General features: G+C 36.9%; 2 protein-coding genes across 2 annotated transcripts; both read left to right on the top strand.

Annotated features, from left to right (window-relative positions):
* Window positions 1-8,229: 8,229 nt before the first annotated feature.
* On the top strand, window positions 8,230-9,153 carry LOC123940528 (olfactory receptor 5AC1-like). Its single transcript, XM_046003407.1, has one exon. It carries the CDS (start codon window positions 8,230-8,232, stop codon window positions 9,151-9,153), a length of 924 nt encoding a protein of 307 aa, XP_045859363.1.
* Window positions 9,154-19,209: 10,056 nt separating this feature from the next.
* Window positions 19,210-20,127, top strand: LOC123940532 (olfactory receptor 5AC1-like). Its single transcript, XM_046003413.1, has one exon. It carries the CDS (start codon window positions 19,210-19,212, stop codon window positions 20,125-20,127), a length of 918 nt encoding a protein of 305 aa, XP_045859369.1.
* The last annotated feature ends 4,818 nt before the right edge of the window (window positions 20,128-24,945 follow it).

Here is a 24,945-nt window from a genome sequence, read left to right as displayed (position 1 = left end):
TAGTAAATTGCATATTGCAGTACAAACTGATCTCTTGGTTCTCATGTATTTTTCGTGTTTAGGGCAATCACCATAAACCTTTACTAACACTATGGGACTCCTATGAAGTACCAGTAGCAGTGCTGTTAGTGTCCTGAAGAGGCAGAGAAGAATCATGACACTACAACACAAAGTTGAATTGCTTAAAATGTACAGTAGATTGAGGTCTGCAGCTGTGATTGCCACTATTTAAAGCAGTATAAGGACCATTGTCAGGAAAAAAAAAAAAAAGAAGAAAAGAAAAGAAAAAAATTTTTTTTTTTTTTTTGAGAGAAACTGAGAAAGAGTGAAAGCTGGGAGGGGTAGAGGGAAAGAGAGAATTCTAAGCAGACTCCACACCTAGCATGAGGCTTGATGACATGGGGCTTGATCTCATGACCCTGAGATCATGACCTGAGCTGAAATTGGTTGCTTAACTGACTGAGTCACCCAGGAGCCCCCACCCCCCCAAATTCTTGAAACCATCATTATAGCTATGCCAGCAGACACAAAAACCTTGCATCTTTTTTTTTTTTTGGTAAAATACCTTTTTATGTCATATTAAAAATGCATCTTTTATGTTGAGTGCTATAAGAAAGGCATACCTGTATACTCTAATTTGATTTCAGAAAAAATAAAGTCATATGACAACTTAAAGCAAAAGGAAGGTGAAAGATCTAAAGTTGGAGAATTTAATGCGAGCTAAAGATGGTTTGATAATTTTAGAAAGAGGTTTGGCTTAAAAGATGTCAGGATAATAGGAGAAGCAGCTCTGCCAACTAAAAGGCAGCAGATGAGTTCCCAGATGCCATTAAAAAAATCATTGAGGAGAAAAGATATTTGCCTGAACAGGTTTTTAATGCAGATCAAAGTGTCCTATTCTGGAAACAAAATGCCACAAAGGATATCTATTAGTAAGGAAGAGAAGTGAGCACTGTGATTTAAGGCAACAAATGATGGGCCAAATCTACTGTTTTACACAAATGCAGTTGGGTTTATGATCAGGATTGCCCTTATCTATAAAGCTGCTAACTCCTGACTCTTGAAGGGAAAAGAGAAACACCAGCTTCCCGGTATTCTTGTTGTAAAAGAAAGCCTGGACAAAGAGAAGAGTTTTTTTTTTTTTAATTGATTCCATCCTTGCTTTGTTCCTGAAGGCAGAAAGTACCTTGCCAGTAAGGGATTTCATTTAAAGTTCTTTTGATATGGACAATGCCCCTGGCCACCCAGAACTCCATGAGTTCAACACCAAAGGCACTGAAGTGTTTACTTGCTCCCAAACACAATGCTTCTAACCCAGCCTCTAGATCACTGGTTCATAAAAACTTTTAAGGCTTGTTATACACAATAATCTATGGAAAGGATTATAAACAGTTTGGAAGAGAACCCCTAAAGAGAAAATTTGATAAAAGTCTGGAACAATTATACCACGGAAGATGACACCATTGTGATAGAAAAAGCCATGAAGGCCATCCAGCCCCAAACAAAATCTGCTGGAAAAAACTTCAGCTATTTTGCACAACAGGATTTATGACAGAGCTAGTCAAGGAAAATCATGAAGGAAATTCTGTGTATGGCAAAAGAAAAAAAATGGTGGGTGAAGGGTCTCAAGATATGGATCTTAGAGAAATTCAAGAGCTGATAGACACCATACCAGAGGAATTAATACAAGACAACTTGATGATGATGAGTGCTACTGAACCAGCTCCAGATGATGAGGAAGAAGACATAGAAGAAACAATGCCAGAAAACAAACTAGCACTAGACCATCTAGCAGAAGGATTCGAATTATTCAAGACTACTTTTGGCTTTAATGATCTGCACCATTCCATGATATGGGGACTGAAAATAAAGCAACTGGGAGAAGGAGGATTGGTACTGAGTAGGTACACTTTTAGAGGAATGAAAAAGCAAAAAAATGAGAAAGAAATTACCAGGTATTCTAAATTTTTTTTCTGTAACACAATGTTATTTTTTAATTAAAAAGCACACATTTTAAAACCATATACACAAAGCAACCCTGTACAATTTGTAAAGACATAAACAAATTTAAAAAGATAAACCAGACACATCAGTGGGTGCCAGAGGGTGGGCTAGGTAGAGAGGGAGTGGGGGGAATCACTCTAAAGGGGAAAGTAAGGGAAATAAAATGAGAGAGACCTTGCACAGTCCACTGATATTTTACTATACATTCTTTTTGGAGATCTGATGAGAGTGGGCCTGCCTCTCCTGCCACCTCCTCTACTTCCTCCACCTCTTCCATCTCTGTGAACTTGGGACAGCAAGACCAACCCCCCTCTTCCTCCTTCTCCTCAGCCTACTCAACATGAAGAAGAGGATGAATACCCCTGTATGATGATCAACCTCTACTTCATGGATAGTAAATAATCATCACTCCAAACAGTTAAAAAACCCATTTTTATGTGTCTTTTGTGCGAAAACCTTAATAACTGTATAGCAAGAATTGTGTGAGATATTTTCCTGATATCATCATCATCTATGTACCATCCTGTAGAACATTATGTGCAAGTCCTGTGTGGAAGAAGACAGCTTACCCTTACACAGGAATAAGGTGAGTGATATTTAATATAAAATTAATAACTTTCTAGTTTTACAACTTTGCTTTCAAAGAATAACATTATCGTATAATATGTCTCTTTCTCTTTCATAATTGGAGAAACTTCTCAGCCTATCATCACAGGTAAGTGGTTTTTTTTTTTTTTATTTCTTTTCAGTGTAACAGAATTCATTGTTTTTGCACCACACCCAGTGCTCCATGCAATGCGTGCACTCCATAATACCCACCACCCGGCTCCCCCAACCTCTCACCCCCCACCCCTTCAAAACCCTCAGGTTGTTTTTCAGAGTCCATAGTCTCTCATGGTTCATCTCCCCTTCCAATTTCCCTCAACTCCCTTCTCTCCATCTCTCCATGTCCTCCGCGTTATTTGTTATGCTCCACAAATAAGTGAAACCATATGATACTTGACTCTCTCTGCTTGACTTATTTCACTTAGTGTAATCTCTTCCAGTCCTGTCCATGTTGATACAAAGGTTGCGTATTCATCCTTTCTGATGGAGGCGTAATACTCCATAGTGTATATGGACCACATCTTCCTTATCCATTCGTCCATTGAAGGGCATCTTGGTTCTTTCCACAGTTTGGCGACTGTGGCCATTGCTGCTATAAATGTTGAGGTACAGATGGCTCTTCTTTTCACTACATCTGTATCTTTGGGGTAAATATCCAGTAGTGCAATTGCAGGGTCCTAGGGAAGCTCTATTTTTAATTTCTTGAGGAATTTCCACACTGTTCTCCAAAGTGGCTGCACCAACTTGCATTCCCACCAACAGTGTAAGAGGGTTCCCCTTTCTCCACATCCTCTCCAACACACGTTGTTTCCTGTCTTGCTAATTTTGGCCATTCTAACTGGTGTCAGGTGGTATCTCAATGTGGTTTTAATTTGAATCTCCCTGATGGCTAGTGATGATGAACATTTTTTCAAGTGTCTGATAGCCATTTTTATGTCTTCATTGGAGAAGTGTCTGTTCATATCTTCTGCCCACTTTTTGATATGATTATCTGTTTTGTGCGTGTTGAGTTTGAGGAGTCCTTTATAGATCCTGGATATCAACCTTTTGTCTCTACTGTCATTTGCAAATATCTTCTCCCATTCTGAGTGTTGCGTTTTTGTTTTGTTGACTCTTTCCTTTGCTGTGCAGAAGCTTTTGATCTTGACGAAGTCAAATGTAAGCGGTTTTTAAAAAATGTAACAATGTTTCTAATACTATATTATGAATATGGTGATAATATGGTATGCCATAAAAAATTAGTAACAATTCATTCATTAGTGTATAGGCCAGACTACCATGAATCAGTCATATTAATTATAGTAGACTACCATAAAGCAATAATATTGCCACTTCTTTGGATCAGTGCATGCATTGTATTCTTGCAAATAAGCATGAATTTCTTTTTCACATCTTCCTATTTTCAATGTCTAGTGTTAGTCACACATATAACATCTATAGTGTTTTGTATCATAAGACAATATTAATGTAGGTACTGACAGACTATGCATTTTGTAAACAAAGCATGCCAACTTAGAATATCAACAAATACAGTACAGAAATATAAATGTACTTTCTCTTATAATTTTATTAATAGTATATATATATATATATAGACTACACACATGGGTAAATGATAGGAGAAATATACACCAAAAAGTTAACTGTATTCATCAGTGCTTAGTGAGATTACAAGTTGGTTTCTTTGTGCTTTTCTACATTTTCATTTTTTGCTCCAATTAATCTGATTTTGTTTGCAGAAGAAACAAGCTATGAAAATAATAGGTAAAAAAGTACATTAAAAATGATTTGTTGACTAGACTATAATGCCCAGCGGGTTGACTTCATTCTACAGGGAATCTTTTGGTGGCATTGAGGGAATTTCAATATTCTCTTTGCAAACAGGTTTGAAGATGGTAAGAAATAAATGTCTTTCCTTACAAACTGCATTTTTCAAAGAAAACTAACATGAGACATGTAGCTGTCTTTGACATCTTTGTTCTTGTATCTTATGAGTTTTTCATGAAAATTTGTTTCTTATGACATCTCTGCATCTTCTTATAAGAATTGGGTGAGAATACAGTGCTTTATTTTATTGTGGTTATTCTTTCCACCAAAAATGACAGAACATATAATTTTAGTACCAAGAGTTTCTCATGAGCTGTCAAAATATCTGAAAAGTTTTTTGAGATGTTTTATCTATCAAATGGAACAGAAAGGAATACTAACTGAACAGCTAAATAAAAATTATGTTTGATTAATTTAAACTCTTGTGGCTACAAGGCTATATAATTGTAGAATGAGGGTTCAAACTATTATAGCATCTGTGTGCTTCACCACCATGCTATGTTACCTACTGAATAACAAGAGAACTTAGAATATCGCAGACTGTGAGCAGAAATGCATCTCAGAAAATATAGTGTTTTACAGAAGAGAACCTTGAAATGAAGGCCATAAAATGGTTTAGACACCTCACTTAGTAATTTAGAGGTGGAATTGAGACTCCAGCTTTTGAAACATTATTTTATTTCTGTTAACATTTTCTTTGCTAGGACAATGGATTATAGAATAAATCTAATAATTTGTCTTTGAAAGTAAAATTCATTCTTTCACTTTATTATAGAAACCTCATAGAAGTAGGGAAATTTTCAAATAGATAAGAATTAGAGAGTTATAGACTGAAAGAGAGTCTATGCTTTCCCCTTCAGTGTGGCTCTTTTTTACATAGTTCTTGTCTGGAAATCTGCGGAAAAGAATTCACCATATTTGCCAAGAGCCACACCTTACTGTTGTATTCTTAGAAGAGTGTGAATAAGGATAATCTGGTACTTGCAGTGACTTGACAGCAATGTGCTTATTCGACGATTACTGCCACTGTGACCAGACTCTTTGCTGGTGTTTCTTTGTGTCTAAAATCAATCCCAAATTTTCTTTTTTTCCACTGGAGATGAAGAACTCTGTTCCTCAAAATAACCTCCTTTTTAAAGAGAAGAACTCCAGGTGCCTTTTAATAGAAAATATCCCAATTCTTCTATATATTTTTACTGTTCAAAGATTATTTTCATCAGAACTGAATTTTTCACAAATACTGTTATTCTTTTTTTTGAATTACCAAATGGGAGGTTTGAGATATTTTAGGCTAGCACATACAGGGAGGGAATCTTCAGCTATGTGGAATTGGTGTAGAAGTAAACGTATGTGTTGGAATGACACCCACTTGGATGATCTTGTCATCAAAGCCTGGAAGTGTGAATCCAAGAGTGGCAAATAGTCCCTTGAATGGTTATGTATTTAGATCAGCTGTTTATAAATGGGTAGACTCTGCTTTAGATACAAAGGAGGCCATAAAACATTTTATGTTCAGACTTGTGCATAATTTTTCATTGATGAAATACACTGTGATGATGAGGACTGAGTTTTTTTCTCTTGGGTGTCCACAGGACCCAGCCTTCTCACTTGCTTCCCAGGCTCATAAGTCTCATGGATCCATTTGTAGTTAGGGGCTCTTATCTGCCTTGACTGTCTTTATGTTAGTCATTGTCTTTTACTGGGTTCATCTTTTCTCATTTGATTTACCTCTTAAGCAGATTTTATAATTTTTACTATTTACATTAAATCCACATTTTCAAAACACTGGTTATTTTTTCAACTGTGGTTCCATTTGTAATGTTTCATTCACCCTGACTTTGATAGTCCCACTTGCAATCTCAAAAAGAGCAGGAAAAAAAAACCCATTAATCATTTTAGAATTATGAGCCTCTAAAAAAAGAATTATGAGCCTGTAAAATGTTAAAAACATTTTTGGTTAACCACATGATAATTGTATACATGGGCATGTTTAATGGGAGCTCTCAGATTCATTCCAAATGTGCAAATAAACTGGCTAGTGTTTTTGTTTCTTCTCTAGTCTTGAAAGAGTGGTTATTTTAGTTTCTCAAGTATGACACCAGAATTAGAAGATCTATGCATAATGAAGCTAAGAATGATAATGCAGGAGGCACTAAATAAATATTTGTTAACTGAATGGATGATTATGTTCACATATGACAATTTATTGGGAAAATTAAAGATTCTATTAGAAATTTGGAGTGACTTTAAAGAATGTAAAATCAAAAGGGTCTTTTAGAATAAGTCAAGCAGAGAGAGTCAAGTCTCATATGGTCTCACTTATTTGTGGAGCATAACAAATAGCATGGAGGACATGGGGAGATGGAGAGGAGAGGGAGTTGAGGGAAACTGGAAGGGGAGATGAACCATGAGAGACTATGGACTCTGAAAAACAACCAGAGGGTTATGAAGGGGTGGCGGGGGGGGGGTGTGGGGGTGTGGGGTGGGAGGTTGAGGAACCAGGTGGTGGGTAATAGGGAGGGCACGTACTGCATGGAGCACTGGGTGTGATGCCAAAACAATGAACACTGTTATACTGTAAATAAACAAATAAAAAAAAATAAAAAAAGGGTCTTTTAGGAATCTGAGAAGATTTTGTTGAATATAGACTCAAATAACATAATGATAATAGACAGAAAATAGCTGAAATGGGATTTTTAAGTTACTCTCTCATTATTCTATACAGTAATGTCTTAGAGAGAGAGAATGATATATATCAATACCAAATATATAGTCCAGTTTTTGTTCAATAGAAATGATATGAAATAGTGACCAAGAAAAGGTGAAAATACATTTGAACCTGAACCAGTGTCTCTTCAAGTATTTCACACACACACACAAACACACACACACACACATTAGTATATACACACATTTAAAAGTGTTTTTAATGAATTTTACTTCCTGAAACTACCTATGTTTAACATCATTAGTGTGTTTTAAAAAAGAGTAACTCCAAACTTTACTATTTGTTGAGTAAGGGCCATCAGAAATAGCTGCTTCTTGCTGATCACCAAACATACAGAAGATCTATTTAAATTCCTTCCCAGGGGTACCTGGGTGGCTCAGTGGATTAAAGCCTCTGCCTTTGGTTCAGGTCATGATCTCAGGGTCCTGGGATCGAGCCCCGCATCGGGCTCACTGCTCGGCAGGGAGCCTGCTTTCCTTCCTCTCTCTCTGCCTGCCTCTCTGCCTACAGTGATCTCTCTCTCTGTCAAATAAATAAATAAAATCTAAAAATAAATAAATAAATAAATAAATAAAATAAAATAAATTCCTTCCTAAAAAAAAAAAAAAGAAATAGAGGGATATGATATTGACATATAATACAAGTTTTCCTGATCCTTGATTAAGTTTTTCCTTTACCTGGATGGGACTAGAGGAGGTTATGCTGAGTGAAATAAGTCAAGAAGAGAGAGTCAATTATCACATGATCTCACTTACTTTGGAGCATAAGGAATAGCATGGAGGAAATTAGAAGAAGGAAGAGAAAAGTAAATTGGGGGAAATTGGAGAGGGAGATAAACCATGAGAGACTGTGGACTCTGAGAAACAAACTAAGGGTTTTGGAGGGGAGGGATATGGGGAGTTGGGTGACCCTGGTGATGGGTACTAAGGAGGGCATGTATTGCATGGAGCACTGGCCGTGGTACATAAACAATGAATCTTGGAAAACTGAAAAAATCAAAGAAAATAATAAAAAAAGTTTTTCCTTTACATATTCTCTCCTGGCAGTGATCAGCCCCTGTGCATATGATGGAGGCAAACAAGACACAGGTGACCAGGTTTGTTCTCACAGGACTTACAGATCTTCCAGGGCTGCAGGCCCCCCTGTTCCTGGTGTTCTTGGTCATCTACCTCACCACCATGGCGGGCAACCTCGGACTGATTTTTCTCATCTGGAAGCATCCCCATCTTCACACCCCCATGTACTTACTCCTTGGCAGTTTGGCCTTTGCAGATGCTTGTTCCTCATCCTCTGTGACTCCCAGGATGCTTGTCAACATCTTAGACCAAAGTCAAATGATATCCCTCTTTGAGTGCATCGCCCAATTTTATATTTTTGCTTCCAGTGCCACCACAGAATGTTTCCTCCTGGTAGTGATGGCCTATGACCGTTACGTAGCCATATGCAACCCCTTACTTTATCCAGTGGTGATGTCCAACAGGCTCTGTACTTGGTTGATAAGTTTGTCTTATGTAATTGGTTTTCTGCATCCCACAATTCATGTAGGGTTATTATTTAGATTAACCTTTTGCAGGTCCAATATAATACCTCATTTCTACTGTGAAATTTTGCTGCTGTATACAATTTCTTGCACTGACCCATCTATTAATGCACTGGTGGTTTTCATTTTTGCTGCTTTTATACAAGCCTTTACTTTTATGACCATCATAGTGTCTTATACCTGTGTCCTCTTTGCCATCCTGAAAAAGATGTCCAAAAAGGGCAGGAGTAAAACCTTCTCCACGTGCAGCGCCCACCTGCTCTCTGTTTCCTTGTTCTATGGCACTCTCTTCTTCATGTATGTGCGTCCTGGGTCCGGCCCAGATCAATATCAGGATAAAATGTATTCACTGTTCTACACGATTATCATCCCTCTGCTCAACCCCTTTATTTATAGCCTAAGAAATAAGGAAGTTTTAGGGGCACTAAGAAAAATTATAAAGAAATAAATATTTCTCGGGAAAACTTTCATTATTCCTTAGATTTTATTCTGTTTAAATAAAACATGTGTCCCTGGGTTTAGCACATAGCAGGGCCTTAATATACTTGTTAAATGAATGAATAAAAAATTCAGAGTAGATAGACTTGTTTTTATCCTAAGTTGTTATGATTATCAAAATAATTAATGAGCATGGTAAAGACAGGTTCCATTTACTTTGTGCTCTTGTTGTTTATAATCCATCCTCAAGGATAAAAATGAAACAGAATACCTAAATTATTGTATCTTTGTAACTTTAATGAGCTTTGTGTTTCCAGATACACACATTTTAAAACTTTTTGAACTTATATTCTTTTTTTTTTTATTTGAGAGGGAGAAAGAACATGAGTGGGGAGACAGGCAGAGCAAGAGGAGAGAAGACTCTTTGCTGAGCATGGGGTCCAAAGCAGGGCTTTGGATGCTGGCTGGGATCATGAACTGAGCAAAGATCAAGAGTTGGACACCCAGCCAACTGAGCCACCCAGGTGGCCCTGAACTTATATTCTTTTATAGGAATAATTAGCTTGTGTAAATCTTCTGTTTAGAAACTACTCATGCCCTCCTAGATAATTCTTGAACAAGTAATTTTCAAGAGTTTGTAGATATAAATATCTTTGATAGATGTTTATAATGATGCAAACACTATATATGCCAAAGTAATATTGTTAGACTAAATGTGACAACATATATTCCTCATTTAATATGAATATATCTAGGAGGTTTATAAGTAATTTTGAAAATTAACATATTTGCATTGTATTCATTGAAAGATACAACACTTTAGCAATTAAACACTTAAACTAATTACTTCCTGCAATATAATGAATAATTCTGAGCTCTTTAAAAATTTCTACTTTTTGATTTATTGAATAATCTCACCAGGCACCTTCTTTCCAGCACAAATATACCAGTTGAATACATTCCCTCCCATCCCTCCTGCCCCCCGAATTGACAACAACCTGAAATAGCAGGTGTGCTTGATCATCTCATAATTATGCAACTTAAACCAAATTTTTTTCCTTACAAAAGTCTTCTGTGTTTTCTGTCTGGCTTTCTGACTTTATTACATATAGACCTGTGAATACTGTAGTGAAAAATAAGAAAAGATATCCCCGTATTCATGACACATCCCTATTATTTTGATTTGAGGATAGACACAATTTGTTGTCTCATGGAACAGCAAAGCCGGCGGTGGGGCTGACTGGTTTCAGCACTGTTTGTGTGGGGCTCAGTTTCCTCAGACTCTGCTCTTCTCACTGCATCTGAGCCCTGCTTCTGCTGTGTGGGCTCATTCGAACCATGTTGCTCTCTGTGAGTGCCAAGTCTCTGTTAACTTTCTGTCATCACCTCTTTACACTCCAGAGCAGCGGCAAAACTTTCTCTTTTTCTCCCTTTATGTGCAATGCAGACTGTTTTAGGTATTGGCTGTGTATAATTGTTATCTGTCTATATATGTCAATATATGTCAATGTCTTCTTTATTTTTTCAAACAACACTGTTACTAAGGTGGGGTGTAATCCAGTAGCAGATTGTTACATTCTCTATGTTTTTGTCAGCACAGGTGATATATAGCTGAAATGCCATCTTCACAGTTACCCTGGAGAAACAACCACAGAAGTTCCTTAGTCCTTGGGGATAAATTTTTTGCAAATATTAAACCATGCAATTTAAATATCCCATTTTAGGGACACCTGAGTGGCTCTGTTAGTTAAGCAACTGCCTTCAGCTCAGGTCCTGATCCCAGTTGAGTCCCACAGCAGGCTCCCTGCTGGCAGGGAGCCTGCTTCTCCCTCTCCTTTTGCTGTTCCCCTGCTTGTGCTTGCTCTCTTTGACAAATAAATAAATAGAGTCTTTAAAATAAATAAATGAAGATCCTATTTTATGTTTCTTTTCATGGTATTTAAAGTTGGAAAAAGCTAGTTCTTGACTTTTTAGGGATTCTTTAAGTGGAGATTTTCTAAATTTATTTATTTCCTTCTTTTCACTAGGGATATACCAGGTTTGGTGAACTCACCTCTTCTTGTTTTTTTCTATGACTAGAGGGTCTTATACTTGCTATCCTGTTACAAGGAGGACATGTCCTAAAAGGGGACAAGTTTACCTCTTCTGACCCTGGGAGGACCCTCCTTCCCTGGGAGGGAGACAGAGGATGCAACAGTAGAGGAGGAATGAGACATGTTGTTTTTAATTTCCCTGCTGGAGAGGACTGGTATTTGGAAGGCAGGGAGGCAAATTAATAGTATGAGGTATTGTATTCTCTATTGCTGTTAACAAATAACCATGAGTAGTGGCTTTAAAAATATATACACTTATTATATTAGTTCTGTAGTGCAGAAGTCTGACATGAATTTCACTAGACTAAAATCAAAGTGTTAGCAGGGTGAATTCTTTTCTGGAAGGTTTGGGTAAGACTTTGTTTCTTCCTCTTTTCCAACTTTGAGAAGTTGTCTACACCATTTGGCTCATGGGCCCCTTCTTGCAGCTTCAAAGCCAGCAGGGTTGCAGCTCTTGGTACCTGCCTTTTGTTGTCACAGTTTCTTAGAACCTGACTCTTCCTCCTCCCTCTTCCACTTTAAGGACCTTGTGATTACATTGGACCATTCCTGATAATTCAGGAAAATCTCTTTATTTCAAGGTCAGCTGATAAGCAACTGTCATTCTATCTACAGCCTTCATTCTTCCTTTTTTAAAAAAAGATTTTATTTATTAGAGAGAGAGAGAGAGAGATCACAAGTAGGCAGAGAGGCAGGCAGAGAGAGGCGGGGGTTGGGGAAGCAGGCTCCCTGCTGAGCAGAGAGCCTGATGTGGGGCCCGATCCAGGACCCTGAGATCATGACTAAGCCAAAGGCAGAGGCCTAACCCACTGAGCTACCCAGGTGCCCCCATTCTTCCTTTTCATGCAACCTAATGTATTTTTAGGTTCATGTCATTGATGGCCGTTATTTTGCCTATCATAAGTAACCTTAGAAGAGAAGAACTTTTGCCTAGATTCCCATTTCACGCACTGGAAAAAAAAAACTATTTCTCACTGCGTTCTTTCCATGTTTGGCTACATCACAATGAACTTTGTCCTGCAGAGTGTGTGGGCAGGACAGCCTTGATGTTTAGTTTTGGAGGATGCTTCCCATTACTGCATTGCATGGCCAACACCTGGAAATTTCTTCAGTATCTGAGAGTGGCTGAGAGACTTACTTCTCAAAAGTGACTGTAGAGGATGGGCTGGGGCATGTAGAGAGAGGGTATAAAAGAGGGGTTAGGGGGTTACCAGACCATAGAAAGCTGGGAGAGACAGAATGTCTTTCAGGATAGCCAAGCCCTATTCCATTTAAGAGACCAGATCACAAGTTCCAACAGACTTTGGCACAAAAGCTGAAAACACCAACAGTCCGTAGAGTGTGAGGATATTAGTGGGACAAAACATTTTAGGGACCGTCTTTCTACTTCCAACATTTCACATTCTACTTCCCCATGCCCATATTTTTATATACCATCTCAGAGACAAAGATGGAAAAGATTTAAATTAATTTCTTTTCTGCCATGTAGAATGCAGTGGATATTGCTGTACCTATTCCATGGATTGCTCAACAAATCATTGACTAGAATCATAGATCTAGGTCATTTCCAGGCTGACGACATCACCTCATAACAGAAAGAATGGGAGGTAGCAAGACAAGGGACAAGGAATTAAATCCCCTTCTTGGACTCTGAATTTTTGAGACTCACTTTTTCCTGAGAACAGACCAATTCCAACAGTGATAACTCAGTTCAGAGAGGTAGCCTGGGATATATCTGTGAAGACCAGATGTGGGAGGACATGACCAGAGTCTCTAGTCACGTCTGAAAAAGAACCTGAAGCTTGTCAGGCAGCAGCCAAAGCCAGTGTGGGAAATCCTGTGAAATTAGCAAGTGAAGTCATACTAATCTTCCAACAATCAGCTCATCCACTACCTGTTTTCACTCAAGCCAGACAGGTAAGGCAGAGATGGGGCTACAGGCTGGGAGTAGGAATGAGCATGTAGGAGAGGAGAACTCACAGAGAAATTGGGGTTGGGGTGACATTCTACACTTTCTGACACTTATCAGAGACAACTGCCAAATCTCCAGATAGTTCAGATCCACCCTATATCTATGCCTACACAAGGGTAGCCTTGCTGGCCACATAGTGAGATCCCTGGAATAGAGACAGGCTAAACACTGGGGTTGGGGACAGCTTCTGAACATCCAATATCCAGTTTAACTTAGCAAAATGTTGTTAATCTGTAACATAGTCAGAAAATCAGATTAAGGACAGAGGTCTTCTTGTGGTGGATAGATCCCTCAAAAAGAGTAAGTCTTTTTTTTTTTCCATTTTATTTATTTTTTCAGTGTAACAGTATTCATTCTTTTTGCACAACACCCAGTGCTCCATGCAAAACGTGCCCTCCCCATTACCCACCACCTGTTCCCCCAACCTCCCACCCCTGACCCTTCAAAACCCTCAGGTTGTTTTTCAGAGTCCATAGTCTCTTATGGTTCGCCTCCCCTTCCAAATTTTTTTTTTTTAATAAACATATAATGTATTTTTATCCCCAGGGGTACAGGTCTGTGAATTGCCAGGTTTACACACTTCACAGCACTCATGATAGCACTTACCCTCCCCAATGTCCATAGCCCCCTCCCCCTCTCCCAATCCCACCTCCCCCCAGCAACCCCCAGTTTGTTTTGTGAGATTAAGAGTCATTTATGGTTTGTCTCCCTCCCAATCCCATCTTGTTTCTTTTGAGTGGCCTAGAGTTTACTAAGAAGAGAATGTAATGGGTTAAGAGGACAGAAGGAATATTTATTTGGGGGACATTTTGTAGAGCACAGGCTGGTTCATTTATATTGACAATATTATGTTGATAAAGACTGGATATTGTGCAAAGTTCATGTTCTCCAGAGGATGACAGATAAATCCTACAAAAATTGCATATTGTCAATGGTAGTTATAACGTGCCAAAATACTAAAAAATTTCTTGGTTTCCAGACAGAGAACAGCTACACCTGGATTTGATGGAGAGACCAGAGTATCAACAGAGATCCTAGCTTTTTCTTGGATTACAGGCTAGGTGAGAATTGGATTTGACTCCCTTGGGAAGTTGTTGAAAGTATTGTCTACAGGAGAAGGAAGGTAAAAACAGGTAAATGAGAATCAGAAACTATAGTCAAATCAGAAGAAGAAACTGTTAGGTGACCTCCAAATCTATTTTCTTTTCATCCTAGACACACAGACCCCCTTTTCAGTTGACTATAGTGATATGATTGAGTTTAGGATTGAAAGTGATGTATATCACTTACATTTCTGGGTCATAAGAACCTCACATTTGGAATCCCCTATGAACTTTCCCCTTTTAGCTTGATCCAAATGAAAACACAAACCCTGAAGGAAATAATGTGTGGAAAATGCTTGAGTGACAAGTTGGAAAGAGTTTGTTACTCTGAATCATCAAATGGAAGGAACAGCTGTTCAGTTAAGAACATGTACTTCATACTTACATAAAGGAGAACTAAACTTCTATTATGTCGATTATGTCAATCCAGTAAAATATTGGCTATTATTTGTGAATTCAATTAGTGTTACTGTAAATAATATATACATGTAATAAAAAAAACCTTCCTCAACTGTATACAGTTAATTACTGGGTCTATTTCTCAGAAATATCCAGAAATAGATATTTAGGATTACCAATTTTTGTTGTTATTCTATGTGGAATGTGAAGTTATTTATATATGTCGAGTATGGAGAGTGTGTAGGGGATGATGGTGAAATGGTGTGCATTTTATAAAAATCAGTTGGGCATCAGTGTGGAAAATGGAAAATGAAGTGGATGACTGTGTGAGCAGATACAGATAGTGTTGCTAGGAATTTATTTAATAAGTCCAGGCAGGAGATGAATGCATTATGGATTTTAGGATTAACTGTATAAATAGAGAGAAGTAGTTGGATTTAAGACATCTTTGGTACATAACATCTAGAGATAGTAGTAAAAAAAAATGGAATTGAGGAAGAAGTTAGTTTCATGAATATGTTCCTGATTTATGGTGTGCACAAATACTTGTTTGTATACCCTATTCCCTGAGACAGGGAACATTGGAAGAATACCAGGTTTGGGGATAGAATGGAGGAAGATCTTAATTTCAGATTTGGATATGTTAATTCTAATGTACCTTTGGGATTTCCAAGTGGACAAGAATGTATTTGGGTAGTGGGACCATTAAAAGAGACAAGGGGAAGGAAAACAAGCTTATTCTCAACTCTATTCGGTGACATTTCATAAACATGTCCCTATGGTAAACCCTGAGGACAGAATGTACAGTTTTAATTGTTACAACTATTGGTGTGTAGATGATTTGAGGATTAGCTCACAAGACCCAATAGAACAACTTTGACTTCATCCTATTGGGAATCCTTCTGAAGCATTAAGGGAATTTCAGAAATTTTTAAAGAATAGATTTGCAGGTAGCAGGAAGAAATGCTATCTATCTCCAGTTTGGAGTTTCTAAGGAAAATCAATGCACAAATAATACTGCTTCATTTCTGTACCTTTTATGTTACTTTAAGAAAACATTTCAAATTTCCCATGATTTACAGGAAGTAGGTGAGAGAGTAGAGATTTTCATAATTTTCATTAATGTAGTGTTGCAATTTGTCTGTATGATAACAAACACCTAAGTAAGAAACTAACATCCTGGAAAGGACTTTTTTCTTTTTAAATCAGCAACCAAAATCTATACAGACAGAAGTAAACGTCTGTCTGAACATGTATATTTTAGTTAGAATTTTTACTCTGTAGATAGCACATTTTGGAGGGAGTTTTTATTTTTCCTTTTTTATTTTATTTTTTAAAAGATTTTATTTATTTATTTGACAGAGAGAGAGAGAGAGAGAAAGAGATCACAAGTAGGCAGAGAGGCAGGCAGAGAGAGAAGGGGAAGCAGGCTCCCTGCTGAGCAGAGAGCCTGATGTGGGTCTCTATCTCAGGACTCTGAGACCATGAAGTGAGCTGAAAGCAGAGGCTTAACCCACTGAGCCACCCAGGCACCCCTGGAGGGAGTTTTTAAATAATAAACTTTGGTTAACAGAAGAAAGAAAAATAGAAAAATTCAATAATTATGGTAAGAAAAATTCAGAGTTCATTTCATAATGTGAAGTTTGCTTAATTGAGATATAAGCTAAGCAGCTCAAATCTAACTTATTTGTAACGTTTTCAGACTGGGAACTTATGGCCTAAGGTTTGTTGCTGAGTACAACACAAATTCTTTAATTTCATGAAATCATGCAAATATGGGCTAAAGTCACTGGTGGTAACTTCAAAATTGCTCCTTGTCTTATTTATCACATAACGAGAAAAAAAAATCACAGAGATTACTAATTGGCCAAGTTACACGCTGTAGGAACTAAAACTAGGAAAACCAACATTTGGTTATTTGAGACTATAAAGTTGGACCAGTTTGTGCAGAGCAAAAATCTCCTATGTTCTTAATTTTCAATTAATATTTTGTCTGTGTTGTATATATTGGGGTTCCTGGTGGGTACACATTCAAAAGTAAAAATTCTAAAGCTCATAAATTCTTCCTTTATTTTTAGTGGGGGTAGAATAATATCTTACAGTCTTCTCTTACACTGATCACTGATTCATTGAAAAAGAGCCTTTGTTCCTATTTCTACATTAAACAAACTCAATTTTTCAAATATATTCTAATGGTAAAAAAATTTTTTGTGTTCTACCAGTACTGAGAGATGTGACTATAAAATTATGAAAATGTTTTTTTCATCCCAAGAAATACCATAACAATCTGTATATCTGTTTTTCTTTTTCTTTTTATGGTAATACAAAAGAAACTGTATTCACTGGAAAACTCCTTTTTTGACTTCTTTCAGAGACTATTTATAAATCATGAAAAAAAAAATCAATGTCATTACTTCATACAAACACCACATGTTAAGTTCACAACAGTGACTAAAAAGTAAGTATGGAGAAATAAGATTAATAAAAAATTTATTAAAATTGAAAAAACCCTCTAAAAATTCTTGTTTTATTTGAATCCCTATTTTATACAATTACAGGTAATTTTGGGTTATCAAAAAAATTGTATCTACTCTCAATGGTTAAAAGTTGTTTCCCATTGACAGTTTCCAAAAGAAAATGTTAATTTCTCTGAAGACTATTTCTGTCCTTAACTGATATATACATGCAAAATTAACAGATGATTGCATCCTAATTTTACAATGCACTTTTCAGTGACAAAACATCTTGAAAAAGAAAACACTAGGATTTTGTCATTCTTGTTTCTTTTCCCCATTATTAACATGTTGGAGACTCTTTCACACATCTCTTTATGTATGTATAAAGGCCTACGTATATATACACACAAGTAAATCAATTACATAATTTTATGTGAAAGAGATCACAATATATATGTTGCTGTTCTCATAGAACTTTTATTTTGACTTCTCTCTTCCTCTTCTCTTTTTCCCTCATTTCTACCTCTACTTCTATTCTGGAAAGCCCAATGCTATCAACTTAATTTCTAATATCCACATTTTTTCCAGGTAAAAGATTTAAAAATGCATTGCTCATCTTACAATAATGAAATCTTATTTATACTTCTCTGTATCATATTCTTCTCAGGTAAAAATACATCGTGAAAATTCCCAGTTCAAGTGGGATGACTCCTTTTTTCATAGCTGAATTGTATTACAAAACATAAGTGTACATAAATATGATTTATTTAGCCATCTCACTGTAGATGTGTCTGGTCTTTGTCACCTTGAAAAATAATGCATTGGATATTCTTTTTATATCTATCTTTGTATAGTTGTGCTTTTATTTCTAGGGTATATGTTAGGCAAAATGGTAAGTCAAAGGGTATATGTATTTATTAAAAATTTAAATGGTATCATATAAAATTGCTTTTTCTAGAAGACTGTTGCAATTCATGGATCCACAGTTAACATGAAAGAAGCACTTTTCTCACCTCAGTCAACAGTACCTATTCACTTTAATTTCTGCTAATCTGATAGGCGAGAAAGGAAGTATCTGTGTATGTGTTTGTGTGTGCATGCCTGCACTTGCACATGTGTGTTTATGTGTGACACATAGAAAACTAGGCATCCTTTCATTTTATTTGTTGGTTATTCATCTGTAAACTTGCTTGTTCATATCCTTTATTCATTCTTCTTTTAGATTGTTTCCCTTTTTCTTATCTATTTTTATGTTATTCTTATATTATGTATTATGTTATTCATAAATCTATATCTTTCATATACGCTGTAAAATGTATTTCCCAACCTATTATATGCCCTCTGACTCTGTCCAATACTCTTTTCTGGATAAGAATTTCTCTAATCACTATGTTATATTGTTGTCTCCCAAATTTCTTAGAAAATATCTATGCTGTGAGTTAGGAGCCTAACCTTGTTCATATCCAGACAGATAGCCAAGAATGGCAGCACAATCCATTAAATCCATTATCTTTCTCCTACTGAACTGAAACATCATATTGTCTTATGCCACATTTCTGTATATAATGGAATCTATTTCTGAGCTGGCTGCCCATTATTGCATTGACCCTCTCGAGTATTCTTATTCCACTATCTCAATGTTTTGATTATCATATCTTGATGTTGTAGTTCAGTAGAAATTTAGGTACTCTTGACTGTTCTTAACTATTTACATTTTTCTTGGGTAAAATGGGAAATTTCTTTCTTTCATATAATGTTTGGATGAGCATATACAGTTCTTAAAACCTCTGTTGGATTGAGAAGGATTTGTATTTAATTCACTTGTTACTTTAGGTGAATTATCATTTAAAACTTTTTATTATGGAAATTTTTGAATGTATATTAAAGGACACATATAAAGGTAAAAATTTAAAAATTGCTAATCATATGAGAAGCACATTTTAGAAATACATCAGTTACACAAAAAGTACATGGTTTTAATGATTATTTTGTAACTGTTTCAACAATATTTTTCTTTTATTTTAACATCTGGACAGGTCAGATATGGCAGAAGAAAACAAGACACTTGTGGCTGAGTTTGTTCTCACAGGACTTACAGATCTTCAAGAGCTGCAGGTCCCCCTGTTCCTGGTGTTCTTGGTCATCTATCTCACCACCATGGTGGGCAACCTTGGACTGATTTTTCTCATCCGGAAGCATCCCCAACTTCACACCCCCATGTACTTATTCCTCAGCAGTTTGGCCTTTGCAGATGCTTGTACTTCATCCTCTGTAACTCCCAGGATGCTTACACATTTTTTATCCAAGAATCATGTGATATCACTTTTTGACTGTATGGCTCAATTTTATATTTTTGGCTCTAGTGCCACCACAGAGTGTTTCCTGCTGGTAGTAATGGCTTATGACTGCTACATAGCCATATGCAACCCTTTGCTTTATCCAGTCTTAATGTCCAGGAACCTCTGCACTCAGTTCATTGGTGTTTCATATTTCATGGGTTTTCTACATTCAGCAATTCAATTGCTATTTCGATTAACTTTCTGCAGGTCCAATGAAATACATTATTTCTACTGTGAAATTTTACAACTTTTCAAAATTTCTTGCACTGATCCTACAGTTAATACACTTCTGGTTTTAATCTTTTCTGCTTTTATACAAGTCTTTACTTTCATGACCATCATGGTTTCTTATATCCGTATCCTCTTTGCCATCATGAAAAAGAAGTCTGAAAAGGGCAGGAGCAAAGCCTTCTCCACATGCAGTGCCCACCTGCTCTCTGTTTCGTTGTTCTATGGCACTCTCTTCTTCATGTATGTGCGTCCTGGTTCTGGCCACACTGATGATCATGACAAAATGTATTCTTTATTTTACACAATAATAATTCCTCTGCTGAATCCTTTTATTTACAGCTTGAGGAACAAAGAAGTTATAGGTGCCTTGAGAAGAATAATGAAGAAATAAATAGTTGCCAATTTTCAAAATGTTTCTTTTTTATCATCTGCTGAAGAAACACCCCAAGTCCTATAGATAAGTCATGACTGCCATTCCACCAGAAGTCTAATGGTTAGGGGAGTTAATAAAGTGTGTGTGAAGCATCCCAGCTTCCCAGTAAGCTTTCTTGGAATGAGTCCAGTGAAAGTTTGGTATCATTACCTCTAGAATTTGCTTAATTAGAAATATTGGACCTTATTTTTATCTGAAGCATTTAGCTTTTGCAAATTAGTTATTTTCTAGGACTTTCCAAAATTCTAGATAGATACAGACAAATATGGAGAGAAATAGCTGTGATAGAAGCTGGCATATAGAGTTAGTCTTTTAGTTCATGCATGAGCCCAGCCCATTGCTCTGGACTTGCAAATCGATAAGGCTTTGTTGTTTGCTGCCACAGATAGTTACTTCAGTTGACTAATAAAATACAATTCTGCTTCTTGGAAAAATATTTCTTGAGAAGAAATGTACTGTTTGGTGATAAAGTTAAGAAAAAAAATGAAAATTTCTAAAGAAAATTGTGGATGTTAGGAAGAAAATGAAAGTTGGCATGAATTAAAGAATGAAATATCATTCATGATTTTATTGATTTGGGTCCTTTCTCTTTTCTTTTTGATGAGTCTGGCCAGGGGTTTATCAATCCTATTGATTCTTTCAAAGAACCAGCTCCTAGTTTCATTGATTTTTTCTATTGTTTTTTTGGTTTCTATTTCATTGATTTCTGCTCTGATCTTTATGATTTCTCTTCTCCTGCTGGGTTTAGGGTTTCTTTCTTGTTCTTTCTCCAGCTCCTTTACGCGTAGGGTTAGGTTGTGTACTTGAGACCTTTCTTGTTTCTTGAGAAAGGCTTGTACCGCTATATATTTTCCTCTCGGGACTGCCTTTGCTGTGTCCCACAGATTTTGAACTGTTGTGTTTTCATTATCATTTGTTTCCATGATTTTTTTCAATTCTTCTTTAATTTCCTGGTTAACCCATTCATTCTTTAGAAGGATGCTGTTTAGTCTCCATGTATTTGGGTTCTTTCCAGCTTTCCTCTTGTGATTGAGTTCTAGCTTCAGAGCATTGTGGTCTGAAAATATGCAGGGAATAATCCTAATCAATAAAATCATGAATGAAAGAGGAGAGATCACAACTAACACCAAAGAAATACAGACAATTATAAGAACATACTATGAGCAACTCTACGCCAACAAATTTGACAATCTGGAAGAAATGGATGCATTCCTAGAGACATATAAACTACCACAAGTGAACCAGGAAGAAATAGAAAACCTGAACAGGCCCATAACCAGTAAGGAGATTGAAACAGTCATCAAAAATCTCCAAACAAACAAAAGCCCAGGGCCAGACGGCTTCCCAGGGGAATTCTACCAAACATTTAAAGAAGAACTCATTCCTATTCTCCTGAAACTGTTCCAAAAAATAGAAATGGAAGGAAAACTTCCAAACTAATTTTATGAGGCCAGCATCACCTTGATCCCCAAACCAGACAAGGATCCCACCAAAAAAGAGAACTACAGACCAATATCCTTGATGAACACAGACACAAAAATTCTCGCCAAAATACTAGCCAATAGGATTCAACAGTACATTAAAAGGATTATTCACCACGATCAAGTGGGATTTATTCCAGGGCTGCAGGGTTGGTTCAACATCCGCAAATCAATCAATGTGATACAACACATTAATAAAAGAAAGAACAAGAACCATATGATACTCTCAATAGATGCTGAGAAAACATTTGACAAAGTACAGCATCCCTTCCTGATCAAAACTCTTCAAAGTGTAGGGATAGAGGGCACATACCTCAATATTATCAAAGCCATCTATGAAAAACCCATCGCAAATATCATTCTCAATGGAGAAAAACTGAAAGCTTTTCCGTTAAGGTCAGGAACACGGCAGGGATGTCCATTATCACCACTGCTATTCAACATAGTATTAGAAGTCCTAGCCTCAGCAATCAGACAACAAAAAGAAATTAAAGGCATCCAAATCAGCAAAAAAGAAGTCAAACTATCACTCTTTGCAGATGATATGATACTATATGTGGAAAACCCAAAAGACTCCACTCCAAAACTGCTAGAACTTGTACAGGAATTCAGTAAAGTGTCAGGATATAAAATCAATGCACAGAAATCAGTTGCATTTCTGTACACCAACAACAAGACTGAAGAAAGAGAAATTAAGGAGTCAATCCCATTTACAATTGTACCCAAAACTATAAGATACCTAGGAATAAATCTAACCAAAGAGACCAAGAATCTATACACAGAAAATTATAAAGTACTCATGAAAGAAATTGAGGAAGACACAAAAAAATGGAAAAATGTTCCATGCTCCTGGATTGGAAGAATAAATATTGTGAAAATGTCTATGCTACCTAAAGCAATCTACACATTTAATGCAATCCCTATCAAAATACCATCCATTTTTTTCAAAGAAATGGAACAAATAATCCTAAAATTTATATGGAACCAGAAAAGACCTCGAATAGCCAAAGGAATATTGAAGAACAAAGCCAAAGTTGGTGGCATCACAATTCCGGACTTCAAGCTCTATTACAAAGCTGTCATCATCAAGACAGCATGGTACTGGCACAAAAACAGACACATAGATCAGTGGAACAGAATAGAGAGCCCAGAAATCGACCCTCAACTCTACGGTCAACTAATCTTCGACAAAGCAGGAAAGAATGTCCAATGGAAAAAAGACAGCCTCTTCAATAAATGGTGCTGGGAAAATTGGACAGCCACATGCAGAAAAATGAAATTGGACCACTTCCTTACACCACACACGAAAATAGACTCCAAATGGATGAAGGACCTCAATGTGAGAAAGGAATCCATCAAAATCCTTGAGGAGAATGCAGGCAGCAACCTCTTCGACCTCAGCCGTAGCAACATCTTCCTAGGAACAACGGCAAAGGCAAGGGAAGCAAGGGCAAAAATGAACTATTGGGATTTCATCAAGATCAAAAGCTTTTGCACAGCAAAGGAAACAGTTAACAAAACCAAAAGACAACTGACAGAATGGGAGAAGATATTTGCAAATGACATATCAGATAAAGGGCTAGTATCCAAAATCTATAAGGAACTTAGAGTTCAGAATGACGATTCTGAACATCCTAGCTGGGCTCGAAAAAGGCATGGAAGATATTAGAGAAACCCTCTCTGGAGATATTAAAGCAAACTCAACACCCAAAGAACAAACAATCCAATCAAGAAATGGGCAGAGGACATGAACAGACATTTCTGCAAAGAAGACATCCAGATGGCCAACAGACACATGAAAAAGTGCTCCACGTCACTCGGCATCAGGGAAATACAAATCAAAACCACAATGAGATATCACCTCACACCAGTCAGAATGGCTAAAATTAACAAGTCAGGAAATGACAGATGCTGGAGAGGATGTGGAGAAAGGGGAACCATTTTATTAATTTTTTAAGCGTAACAGTATTCATTGTTTTTGCACAACACCCAGTGCTCCATGCAAAACGTGCCCTCCCCATTACCCACCACCTGTTCCCCCAACCTCCCACCCCTGACCCTTCAAAACCCTCAGGTTGTTTTCCAGAGTTCATAGTCTCTTATGGTTCGCCTCCCCTTCCAAATTTTTTTTTAATAAACATATAATGTATTTTTATCCCCAGGGGTACAGGTCTGTGAATCGCCAGGTTTACACACTTCACAGCACTCACGATAGCACATACCCTCCCCAATGTCCATAGCCCCCTCTCCCTCTCCCAATCCCACCTCCCCCCAGCAACCCCCAGTTTGTTTTGTGAGGTTAAGAGTCATTTATGGTTTGTCTCCCTCCCAATCCCATCTTGTTTCATTTATTCTTCTCCTATCCCCCTAACCCCCTATGTTGCTTCTCCATGTCCTCATATCAGGGAGATCATATGATTGTTTAATATTCACTACAGAGGAGAATTTGCATGATTCTACAGGTTCTATTTGTATGTAGAATTAGAAATGGGTGGAGGCTCTGGAGAGACAGAGCCTCCACCCATTTCTAATTCTACATACAAATAGAACCTGTAGAATCATGCAAATTCTCCTCTGTAGTGAATATTAAACAATACGAAATCCTTGGAGAATAATAACCCATTCCTGCGTTAAGATATAGTGGAAATGGGGATATTAATCCCTTATTGACTAACTATATAAAGACCCTGTCTGGTATTAAGGAAAAAAGAGTTAATGAAGATTTACTATGACTACTGAGGACTAAATTAAATAGTTTCACTGTTAAGCTTCTCTCCACTAAGTCTGGTAAAAGCCATTTAAGAAGAAGGCCAGCGATCTAAAGGTGACTGGTACACTACTACAGATTTGGTGAAAGATTCATGTTTTTATTCCAATTTCAGAAGAATTTTGAAAATGAAACAATTTTCTATCATTTGACAAGGCATCCCATACATGTTTGAAATATGTTAATCACTCCAGTATAGCCTTACACCCTGGTTAGATAAGATAAAGATTCAATCCTTACAAAGAGAATACTAGCTCATTACATTGAAAATATATTCTATCATAATTTATCTCTGAGAAGAGGAAGACACCTAGGAACTAAGAATTGTGGTGGCACGTGGCTAATCCAAAAATTGTTGATCTATCCAGCTAAAATATAGGGCCTTGGCTTAGCCAGAAAATTTGGCAGAATAATTTGAACTGGAACCACAATAGACATTTTACAGATAATACAGAATAAATTACTCTTTTCAGAACTTAGAGATAAGAAGCGGTCTATTTACATGTTGGTAAGTGTATATACTGCACT

This window comes from Meles meles, chromosome 4, assembly GCF_922984935.1.
Source record: "Meles meles chromosome 4, mMelMel3.1 paternal haplotype, whole genome shotgun sequence".
NCBI lineage: Eukaryota > Metazoa > Chordata > Mammalia > Carnivora > Mustelidae > Meles > Meles meles.
The sequence above is the reverse complement of the archived record's forward strand: the minus strand, read 5'-3'. Positions and strand labels throughout refer to the sequence as shown.